This window comes from Solanum tuberosum, unplaced genomic scaffold, assembly GCF_000226075.1.
Source record: "Solanum tuberosum cultivar DM 1-3 516 R44 unplaced genomic scaffold, SolTub_3.0 scf00271, whole genome shotgun sequence".
Taxonomy (NCBI): domain Eukaryota; kingdom Viridiplantae; phylum Streptophyta; class Magnoliopsida; order Solanales; family Solanaceae; genus Solanum; species Solanum tuberosum.
The window spans coordinates 289,911-302,164 of NW_006239192.1; the positions used below are offsets into that span (position 1 = coordinate 289,911).

Consider the following 12,254-nt stretch of genomic DNA (forward strand, 5'->3'; position numbering starts at 1 on the left):
TTTTGTCGAGGGAATCCCAATATCTCCTGTAGATATAGGAGGCCAAGTTGGTTCTTGTGGGATTAGAATTCCCAAATCTTTTTCCATAAAATGCCAAATCTTCATACAGATTGCAAAGATCACACTGTTTAATAATTTGACCATTGCAACTCAAGTGATGAAAACAGGAGTTCAAGATTGATACATAGTCTCATATGCAACTTTCTTCCACAACTCTTCTCTTACTGTCACTCATTTTTATCCTACTAACATGTTATAGGACTGTTTACTCAATCTCACACTTACAGAGAAACATCCAAATCTATCAGCTGGTTCATTGTGTTAAGGTATATAAATTTGGTATGCTATGTTCAACTAGACTATAAGTCTAAAAAAATATCTATCCAAACAATCTAAATGTTTTCCAGCCTATCTTGATTTCCAGTCCAAAATCGCAGAAAGCAGTGCGTAATTTGGTAGAAGGTTCTTATGAGCTAATGGTAGGCTTGTCATTGGTGATATATCCTTCTCTTTTAGCCATGTTTCTATTGCATTCCTGTCATAAGTAAAACCATCAGCTGCCACACAAGGGTCCTTCATTATATCCTGTGACAAAAGAACCAACCGCTCCTTAGAAATGAAAAAGAGAAATTTGGTAGTACATAACAATTGATTCTTTGGTACTATTATGTGCCACATGAAACATGAATCATTATCATGACGCAAGAGTTATGGAAAGGAAAGAGTGGCATACCTTGAGTAAAGGACACAAAAAGTAGTTAGGAGGAGGAGATTTGGTAGTCGAGGCAGAATCTCGAGTCTTATCAGCAAATTCTTTTAATTTCTCCAATGCAGGGAGAATTTCATCTTTCAAATCGGGCCTGTCTCTTCGATAAAGCTCTGTGCATTTAAGTGCTAGCATAGCTAGTTTCTTTGTCTCTTCTATTGGCCATTTACCTGCTTCTGGATCTAGTACCTTAGTTAGATTATCCTTATCGATTGCTGTTTCAACAATGTGAGGAAGTCCCATTGCTGCTTTTGCTGTTAGCAACTGCAAGAGAACCATCCCAAACGCATAAATGTCAGATGTTGGAGAGATCAATCCAGTCCTTTGGTATTCAGGGTCTATGTAGCAAAGTGTTCCCACAGGACCTGTATCTTTGTAAATGGTGGATAAGGCAGCGTCCAAATTTATCATGGTTGAGAGGCCAACATCACCAATTTTACTGACAAAATTACGATCAAGCAATATGTTTGCAGGCTTTAGATCACGATGAATAACTGGATTTGGCTTGGAGTTGTGAAGGAAGGCAAGGGCAGAAGCCACTTCCCATGCAATTCGATATCTATCAAACCATGGAATTGGAGGTGTATCATGTTTCCTGAAAAGTCTCTCCTCCAAGCTACCATTCTCCATGAACTCATACACTAAGCAACCACGATCGGGGCACACACCAAGAAGGATTAGCAAATGTGGATGACTAATTTTGCTCAATATTTCCAGCTGAAACAACAAAAGAGCAGATTCTAAGAATTCTAGAATAGAGGAGACTAATATTGGTAGGTAACCTTGGTACAATGGTCTTTATGACAAGACAAAATATCATATTTTCTTTTAGATATCAAGCAAACTCATTTTGATCATTCTTTCGTTCATTAACTTGTCATACCTCTTGCTGATACTGCTTCGTAAGATGAGATCCCTCAGAGTGAAGAACTTTGACAGCCACTGTAGTATGATGCAAGCTGCACTTATAAACAGTTCCATATCCCCCCATACCAATTTTAAGATTTTCATCGAAAGAAGAGGTGGAAGATACGATTTCTTCCCAGGTGAATTCTTGGTACTGATGTGCCTGGCCTGTCAAGGCATTCTCAAGCTTGTCTTTTTCTTTTGCCTCACGTAAGGCTAGTAGTTCTGCTTCTTTTCTTTGTGCTGCCTCTCTTTCAGCACACTCCTTCACATAATCAGCTTCCCTTTTCGCAGCTTCGTACTTCTCATTCTCTTTTCGTGCCAACTCTTTTACTTCCTCTTCCTTCAAACAAATTTCCCGAAGTTTAACATCTTCCTCCAACCGGCGCTTGTGCAGCTCATTTATCTGTTTGTGGCAGGTAGGTTTATGATCACAATACAATAGGAATCAGACATAAAAGGACAAAAATTGAAAGTCATTGTTGCCTTAGCATACCTTCCTAGAAGCGTCAATTACTTCAGTTTGTGCAACTGCATACATTCCTCGAGTATGTCTTAATTCAGTTCTTAGCTTCTCTAGCTCAAAATTGATGTCCGTCTGCATTAGAAGATTGAACGGTGTTAAAAGTCTAGGATGTCCGCTAGATTGTTTTTGACAGATACAGAAATTAAAAGACAGGAAGCATGTCTGATGTAAGTAAAATGAAATCATGTCATCATCAGTTGATCAGAACTTTAAGCTATGCCTATTTGATAAGTGATGAATATAACAACCTGAGTCAGAATATACCTCATATCTCGACGATGAATCTGTCAGAGCCCCTGAAATTGAAGCTTGATCATCTGCCGTAGTGTAGTTGTCTGTTACCAAGCTCCTAAAACTAGAAGTAAGGTCATCTCCATCAGTAAGATATGTTCCTTGGGGACAAGACCTGACATCATCCTCACCATCACCAAAATCAAGAGATAAGCTATTATGGTGGACTGATACATTTGAACATGCTCTTCTATGAGGAAAGTTCTGATTAATATGTGAAAGAGCTCGAAATCTTTGCATTGGCAGTGAAGGAGAACGGAAGTGACTGTATGAAGAACTTGAGTCTGGTTCTGACCTTTCTGAAAAGCAGAATACAGATAAATTGTTCAGTCCAAGAAATGATGAACTTACTCCCACATAGAAAATCTCTCAAGAACATGGAATTTATCATTAGAAAATAACTAACTATGGAAACACTAAATCAATAGACAAGGCATAACAAAAGAAAGATGGAGTTTGAATGTGAAAAATCAATTGCTATGTAAGGCTTTGTTCCAAAGTATACTTCCATGCTACCTTGGTGCAAATAGCAAAGCAAAGTCCTACACATAAGACGCAATGAACTACTCAAGAATCACCATAATGAAAGAGACATTGGAGGAGAGTGAATTAGATAGTGAACCATCACCAATGTGCCTTTTATGAATAGACTTACTCTTAAACGAATTGACGTGTTCTTAACTCATAGACATATGCTCGAGAGATATTTTCTATTATGAATGGACAAATCTTTCACCAAAATGTTGTGTATTTTCAACAGGCGGATTAAAATGAATCACATGATGATGAGAATGAATCAATGACAGTGGAATGACTACCTATTCTGTGAAGACATCTCAAGTGGTTTTTCCATTAGAAGGCCCAAAATATTACCTTCTTATACCATGCCTAATTAATGTACTTTTAAGAACGAACTAAACTGCTTCCTTGTTTAGTGGAAGGTTTATTACAAAGACACTTATTCAATCAAGATCCATCACATGCTATCACAATCCTGGGACATGCTTTAATAGAGGTGCAGCATGGTATATTAATTAGTTGCTACCATGCCTTCCATTTAGAGCCATCAAATACGACATCCAGACACTCAGTACTAATCAACGTCTGCTCCATCTTAGATTAGGGGTGATGTTAATGTGAATTCATGTCATTTCTAAATCACAGGGAGCAAGAAATGGAGCAAAGAACTACATAAACCCAAGTAAAAAGTTTCTCCAGCCGAAGGCAACAAGTTCAACCAAGGTACGCAAAACAGGCCGACAGTTGTAGTATTTTGTTTGGTGAAACAGTTGGTTTTTACCTGTTAGTGAACTTGAAGTGTGAACTGTTGAACTGGTGATTGAGCAACTTGTGTAACTATCTCCAGCTGAACTGCTTCCATTTATCTCTGAATTAGAAGGACGTACAGATAACAATTTTCCTTTTGAAACAGCATAAATGGTACAAAAGCTTGGAGTACTGTCCGAGATTCTTGAGGATAAGCTTTGTCCCCTAAACATCAGATAAAAAGTTTAAACTTACAACGGAGAATGGCAATGATGCTAGAAAGTATCCTCTTCATATTATGTGTCTCGTATAATTTTGAATAGCTATATGATGTTGAATATTAGTTGCTTCATACTTGAGTATTGGATAATATAAACTTCTTGCATTCTTCTTTTAGTTTGACATTGTCCTAATTAATTATTGAAATTCTAAGAGTTCGTCCACATAGGAAGAAGGGTACTTGGATATTTTACATGAGTTTTAGCAAATTAAAACGAAACAACCGTATGATATAAGGAGATAAAATGTCAGGTTTGTTTCAGAGAGGGTATTTCACAGCTCATCAGAAGTGAATCCATATAAATTCCCCCTATTCTAGAATAATGTTTCTCTTGATATTACAATTTACAAGTCAATGACCACAAGGATCTTTATAAAGCTGGCATGTATGTCAAATAAATAAACTTTTTCGTCAATATTGGGTGTCATCCCTCTCTTCTAGCTGCATTGTATCTTCTAAGATACCCACAGGTTGTTGCATTTCTCGAGTATCACAACTTTGAGGTGTGGCAATAAGGATTAATGACTACATATATGAGTTGAGGCAAATATATATACCTTGGTAATTATTGTAAAAAAATAAAGAGATTGCCACCTAGAGTGTCAGCAATTGGCAGTAGTTCATCATTAAAATTTGTAACAGCATAAATCTTATTACCTAGAAAATATGCTACGAGATGAAGCACCTATCACAAGCTTGATGATATTAAGCTTGGTGATCTCCTGTGCTATTGCGTTCACGATATCATCTGATTCAAGTTGTAAAACTTCTACTTGGACCTGCATGTATTTTGGATGATCAGTGGTATAACTTAAGGAGATTTTCCACTTATCTGAGATATATATTTACCTTTCGATTAGTACATAACATCTTGTAAGGAAGCAGCTTTTCACTTGTTTGCCACTCCACATCCTTTCGGAAAGCAGCCACTACATCCTCCCGCACTTGTGCAATAGGTATAAAGCTTCCCACTAAAGAAAGGAAGGATTATAATTAAAGCAGTCATAGTCCTGACATATCATAGTCCCAAAACTTAATTCTTGTTTCCAGATTTTTGAATTAATGACAACTGATGTGTACAAAGAAAAATTGGCAGCTTTCTCAAGGAAATAGCATATGAACCATGTTAGATGGACTCATTCACATGACATATCCAGTAAGTGTGTATAAGCATCTTTGCAGTGATACGTGCAGCTTTATGATAATATTTAGTGTATTTTCGACATATATTTGGCATGGGTACGTTAAGGCAAATGAAGGGCCCGTGTGACATAATATATGAGAAGGAAGGTTTAGCATCTTCAAGATTTTGTTAGATATTGTCTTTTCTAGTTTCCTCACTTTCCCTTCTCCTTGCCTATTGTTTCCGAAGTTGAAGATTGTATTGCTTATATTGTCACAAAGTTAAGAGTGCACGTAGATAAGAAAGGTTACATGTCATGCTCAAGCAAGAAAAGGCCTAAAGACCCCACCACCCAGAAAGAAAATCACATTGTTCCAGGATTTGGAAGCAAATTTATCAAGTGTAAAGGGTGTGCAACCAAAGTTCTTTCTTATTCTTCCTTTTTCCTTTTGTGGGTGGAGGTGAAAGATAGTTAAGCTACAAAGCTGAAATGATGTTCCTTTTCCACTAAACCACAGCATCAGATATCTATGTACTACTCCCTCCGTTTCAATTTGTTTGTCTTAGTTTGACTTGCACAGAGTTTAAGAAAGTGAGAAGATCTTTGAATCTAGCGGTCTTAAGCTAAAGATATGTATAATATGGATGTTGAAATTAATGAGTTGTCAAATTAAGAAAGAGACGCTCTTTTTTAAACAAACTAAAAAGGAATGTAAGGCGAACAAATTGAAACATATGGAGTACATAACACCTCAGTTGCAAGATCAACTGTCATCATAGACTAAAGCACCAAACTAGAAGGATGTTCTATTCTCTGGCCTAACTTACACTCTAGTAGTTCATCAATTTAGTGAAGTCTATACATTAATCACAATTACTAGCCTATGGAAGCCCTCTGCAAACAAATTTTCTACTCCAGAAAGCTTTCGAATAAGTAACAATTAAACACAACAGAGTGCAGATAAACAACTTACTGGGGGTTGGCACACCAACTATGCGCGGACGGACATGTAACAGTTTGAAGCAAACCTTTCCTTCAGGAACAAATTTGTCCAAAGCCCACTTGACTACATATTTGCTCATTTTCTTACCATTGATAGCTACTGCAATGGTTGAAGAGTTTAATAAAGGCAGAGCACTTAAGCCTTCCACTTTAATCACAACTCCATCTTTTTCTTCCATCATCTAACCACTTACTGTCAAGGCTCTATTACACAAAAGAGAAACTCATGTTTAGCACACAGATATGTTTTTACAAAATTTGATATTTAGTAATCAGGAAAAATCATGATTATAAGTATTGTTTTCACTCTTTCAAAAACATTGCAGAAACCAAGAAGTTGAAAGTTTCAAATATATAGCAAGAATTCAATTAACCTTACCAATCAAGACAAGATATAAACAGAGAAATTAACCCAAAAAAAAAAACAGTATAAATTTCATCTCATTTGGTAAGCAATTTATAATCTTTAGACTAATTTATAAAGATGGAATTAAAATGATTCCAAAATTAGATGGGACCAGGCAGCTTATCCCATGATTAAGCCTGAGATTGGTTGTAGGTACAAATTTATATGTCAACTAATTGCGTCAACTCTTCACTTTTGATGCCACACCCAGGTTGAATTCTCTAAAAATACACTATTTTTGGAGAATCTGACGCGCAACGACTGACATTTTTGAATAGTTCGAGCAACATAGAACTAAACACCATATAAATTTTATCTCAGACTTAATTCTGGAATATCTCACCATATCCCGCGAACCAAAAGAAACAATTCTGAATACCATTTGAAGTCATATATCATGTGCTTAGCTCAATCAACAGATACACAATTTTTGAAAATGGCTATGATTTTTTCTTCAAAGAAAACCAGAAAGGATTCATAATTCAGAAACTTAGAGAGAAAATTACCAATTCTTAGAGGCAGAAGAAGAAAGAGAGAAAGTCAAATGGAGATAGATTTGGTTAGTGAGGAATCAGAATGTATGAAAATAAAGAATATTTAGTTGGTTTTAGTAATTTAAGGTATGGGAATTTATCAGAAGGGCTTAAGCATGCCACAAATCCATTTGCTCATACATTGCATCATAACTAGAATTTGTGTTTTTGCACAATAATGACAACTTCGCACTTTAGTCAATCCTAGAGTAATCCAATTATTTTATTTCTAATTATTTTTTTATTTTTTAACCCAATTATTTTATTTATAATTGCATAGTAGAAGATCAATTTTTGGCATCTTCTTCTGCTCTTGTCCACAAACAAAGGCTTTTCTCAACTAGATTTTAGTGTGCATATAATCCGACTAATTTCTAACCAAAACAAACCTTCTTACCTTAATGGTCACGTCATTTGGTTTATCTATCAAACTTAAACCTGGCTTGATCTAAATCACATTAGGTAAGTCAAGTGGAATGAGTGCGATTAAAATGATTGTGATAGGAAAAATCGATCTCTAGTCATCCTTATCTTGATTTTTATTTATTCAGTATTAACTTAGCATATTCTTAGTACATTCACATTTAATTGTCATATAGAGTTTTTTCAAAAATCAATTTAACTAATTTTCAAAGTTAAATTAGATTACATTAATTTGATATACTAAACAAAAAAATTAGATATTCAAAAACTATACGAAAAAATACTATAAACTGCAATTTTTTGCATATCAATATGATGAATACATCATAAAATATTAGTCAAAGCTCTTCTCATTTGACTCTAAAAAAAGGAAACCATGACAACTAAAAGTAGACGGAGAGATTAATACATAAAATAATGATTTTTACTATATTATTCTTTGAATATAATAGATTTAATGTTTTGAAAAATGACCATAGTTAATAGACGAAGGAAGTACTAATAAATTAACAATTTATTACGTTCGCAGTTAATTAGGGTAGTTTGGTAGTTGTTGACCTTGTAGCTTATTGCCAGGATATAGGAATCATATTCCTTTTCTTTTTACGCAAAAATAACAATTTGACGTTTAAAGTGGGATTCTGTTTACCAAACATATATCCAGGCACTATGATCTTTCAATTAAATCAAATCACTATTCACCTAATACATTCTTTCCTTGTATTTGATATTAAAGAAATTAATAGTCCCAAATTATGTGAAACTCTTCGGAATACCAAGTTAAAATCACTCATTTTTTTCCATATAATTTTGAAATAAAATATATTAATATATATTTAAAAGCTATACGAAAAGCTATTACAAATCAAGATAGCTATTGATTCAATTTTGAGAAAATTATAATTAAAAAAATTGTATGACTACTGAAATAATATTATCATTATATAAATGGAGACGAAGAAAGTAATTAAATAATTTTTATTTTTTTGGTTGAATGTTCTATGGGAAGGGAACAGTGAGTAAATGGAAAAGGCAAAGTTGAAGTTTCAAAGTCAAAAATTAATTAAATGCAAATCACAGCTTTATATACAAGTAAGTGACAACACATGAATATCTTTTTGTATCTACTAAGGACATGTATGTGACCCCACATTTTCCATGGCTCATCACTGCCAATATAACCTTTACCACGGAAATTTGCAGTTGTTATTTTTTAGGCGCACACTGAGTAAATTTTATTTTCGTTAGCAAGGAATTTTGAACTTAAGATCTTTAATATGAAAGTCTAAAGTTCAAATCATTGGGTCATACCGAAGGGTGTCACACACAATTTCACCGTTCACTTTTACTTGTAAATTAATTTATTATTTTATTTTTAATATTATTTATTTATTAATATTTATATTAAGTATTAATTAATATGGATATTATAATAAGTATTATATCCATCATTATTTTCTAAGAAATATGTATATTTATAATAATAAAATAAAAGTGAACAGAGAAAATGTTAATTTATTCATCTAGTTGGTTCAAATTCAGAGTATAGTTGTTAGATGAGTAAAAGTTATTCTTTTTATTTTATTTTAAAATAACCATCTAAAGGGTAATATAGAAATTGCCAACCAGACATTATAAATTATAGTCATCGACCTTTACTCCCTCAGTCGGACGTTTTACTTGTTTAATTGGTATTCCCGTCGTGCTTTTTTATTTGTCAATTTTGATATGATACCGTAACTATTAAAAAAATATTGTTTGGTATATTAAATTTTTTATTTTATTTTTATTAATTGATAGTTTTTTAAATATATTTATTCGCTATTTTTCAAAGATAATAATTGAATGTTAAAATAAAATAGTCATGGATAAGAAAATAGTAATGTGATAAAAAAATATTGTGTCTTGTTTGGTTGTCATATTTGAGATAACTTACCCACCATTTATACCATAGTGATGGGATAAGTTATCTCATATACATGCTGGAATAAATTATCACATATATAATCCTGACGTAACTTGTTTCCAACCAAATGACCTAGGGTATAATAGGAAAAAATAAATTATCATTTTTTGACTTGTCAAAAATGACAAATAAAAAAGGGACATCAAACTAGGAAATATTTGACATTTAATAGGGAGTAGGGACAGAGGGAGTACAATTTAATTTTGTTTCCTAAATATTTGACTTCTAAGTACTCCCTATGTTTCAATTTATGTGGCATTTTTTTCATTTTTCGAGAGTCAAACTGTTTAAGTTTGATCGGAAATTTGCGTACGGAATCTTCAATTTTAAAAAAATGAAATTTATATATTTGTAAATTACGTAAAAAGTACTATAAGTCACAATAATTGAATATTCAAAATATTAAAAAGATCTATCAAAAATTTACGGTAAAAAATAGACTTGTTTGAATCTCGAAATCCGAAAAGTGTCACATAAAATGGGACGGATGGAGTAGTTTTTTTTTTAGTTTAGGAGGTGTTTGAAAAAATTATAAAGTGCTTTTCAACACTCATTTTTAGGCCAATAAAGTTTATAAATAAGTCAGAAGTCAAAAGTAGGGTACCATCTAGTTATGACTTTTGATTTATAAGTTACCTTTTTGAAAAATGTAGTGAGTAAAAACATTTAAAACTCTATCAATTTTAGGAGTAAAATGATAAACTCACTATACCAATCATTGCTTTCTTAATAGGTGTACCAAATCAAAATTTGATAAATAAAAAGAGACGATACTTAATAAAGAATGGTGACATTTTACGTGGTTATCAAGGTTGTAAATAAGTGAATGAATGAGAGAACTACAAGACGGAGAATTAAATTCTCATTTTTTAAGATTTTCTCATTTTACGCGGTTACACCAATAAATATGTGTACAATTTTTTTTTGCTGAAATGTGTACAAATTTTATGAATGAATAACATCAACAATTGTGATAAATGTTAAGTAGGTATGAAAAGAGAGAGTGAGTACCTTGGCAACTACGTGAAGACTCAAAGTAGACAAATGCCCCTATCGTTTTCTTCTCATTGACAACGACTTACAATTAACACTCTCTCTATGCCTCGAATTGACATCAACTTTTCTTGTAGATTGGTAAGTGTTTAAAGGAAAAATCCTTTTGGCCAGAAAATTTGGCCATAATTTGACCATAATGGCCCAAATACATGTTCACACTATAAACTGATTTATTTTTTGACAACTATACCCTTCTTTGTCAAATTTATATTTTTCTTAATAATTTATTCATTAATTAAGCTTCATTAAATGAGAATACATAGTAAATTGACTAAATTTTAAATTTCTTCTAACTTCCATACATACATGGCTTTTAATTTCTTTTAGTAAATATTGTGAAATGGTCAAAGGCCAATACATATGTAGTTTTTTTTTTTCTTCCTTAATTTTCTGATAAAAAATCTATAAAGAATACAAAATTTAAATTGATAATTAGAATACAAAATTTAAAATTTAGAATATAAATTTAAAATTACATTACAAAATAAACTTACTCATAAAATTAAATTCAAAATAATTTTAACTCAAACTCATCTTCTTGTAAAGTCTATCATAGATGTGTCGATCTTTTCATAACTACAAAAAAATTACAAAAATATGATCGCAAAAGAAAATAATTTTAGTTTCTTTTTCTTTTCTCACTTTTATTTCAATCTCACTCTTTCTTTTTATTTTTCATCCTTTTCAAAATAAGAAATTAAATAAAAAATATAAATATTCAGATAATGATAAGCAAATAAATCCACAAATAAGATATTTAAGACTGAAATTAAGCGTTTAAATAAAAAAATAAAAAAAAATCAATTGTGAGAAGTATCAAATATATTATTGAACTTTATGAGATGGATCATATATCCCTATATGAGTTTTTGTTTTAATAAAAAATTAAAACAAATAGATTCTGAAAAATTGATATTTTCACTTCCATCAAGCGAAGCAGTTATCTGAACTATTTGTGTAACAATAGATATATGTGAACCAATTTATTTAACAAAAGTATATCAAATTTAGATCGTAAAGTTATAATAAAGATAATAATAATAATAACTATAACAATAATAATAATAATAATAATAATCCAACATAATTTGCACAATATTTTTATAAAGATAAAAAATATGTTAGAAATCGACACATCATAAAAAATATTTTAAATTAATTTATATTTAAATATTATTTAAAATTAGTTCAATAACGACATTTAAAAAATTCAATACACTTTAGACATGGTGGATATCAATACATTATAAAAATTGTAAGAATCATGTATTTCATATATATTGATCCTAGTTATATAATTAGTAGAAACCTCAGAGGATCATGTACCAGTGTTGTAGTTTCGCGCCCATGTGTTATGCCTATTTGATAACTTGAACATGATTACTTATATTTATTAAGTATTAATATAACCTCTAATTAAGTAATTTTATAATTGATATATTTAAATAAATTTAAACCATATGTTTAAATATTTTTAAAATAATTGTTTAAGTTATATCAAATCAATAGTTATACATAGAATATGTATTTGTAATCATTTGATTGTTTAAATTATATACTCTTTAACCTTGATAACTAAAGTTAATATAATTTTTTGATTTTATAATTTAAAAATATGCCTTAATAGAATTTATTGATTATTTAATTAAGAATAGGGCCTAACTATTTATAAACATATACAATACATACATATGTATACAATTTTATTT

The 12,254-nt window shown here is 31.5% G+C and overlaps 1 protein-coding gene across 3 annotated transcripts; it reads right to left on the reverse strand.

Moving 5' to 3' along the window:
- Positions 1 to 121: 121 nt before the first annotated feature.
- On the reverse strand, positions 122 to 7,260 carry LOC102588071 (U-box domain-containing protein 35-like). 3 transcript variants are annotated; one of them, XM_006358167.2, is made up of 10 exons: positions 7,074 to 7,260; positions 6,133 to 6,365; positions 4,885 to 5,006; positions 4,693 to 4,814; positions 3,790 to 3,980; positions 2,463 to 2,788; positions 2,169 to 2,270; positions 1,650 to 2,078; positions 734 to 1,483; positions 122 to 585 (listed from the first exon to the last, which is right to left on the reverse strand). In XM_006358167.2, exons 2-10 carry the CDS (start codon positions 6,341 to 6,343, stop codon positions 409 to 411), a joined length of 2,430 nt encoding a protein of 809 aa, XP_006358229.1. In that variant the 5' UTR covers positions 6,344 to 6,365; positions 7,074 to 7,260; the 3' UTR covers positions 122 to 408. The 3 variants fall into 3 exon arrangements, with proteins under 3 accessions (XP_006358229.1, XP_006358228.1, XP_015169355.1); XM_006358166.2 differs by lacking the exon at positions 7,074 to 7,260 and adding an exon at positions 6,911 to 7,067; XM_015313869.1 differs by lacking the exon at positions 7,074 to 7,260 and adding an exon at positions 6,541 to 6,620.
- Positions 7,261 to 12,254: the final 4,994 nt, after the last annotated feature.

What these genes read in the sequence shown, in the direction of transcription:
- LOC102588071 (XM_006358167.2), bottom strand. Translation starts at nt 6,343, where the DNA reads ATGATGGAAGAAAAAGATGGAGTTGTGATTAAAGTGGAAGGCTTAAGT. An exon ending in TGTTATGTACTAATCGAAAG is followed by an intron (nt 4,815 to 4,884) that starts GTAAATATATAT and finishes AAATACATGCAG; the next exon opens with GTCCAAGTAGAAGTTTTACA. An exon ending in TCTCGTAGCATATTTTCTAG is followed by an intron (nt 3,981 to 4,692) that starts GTAATAAGATTT and finishes TCTGATGTTTAG; the next exon opens with GGGACAAAGCTTATCCTCAA.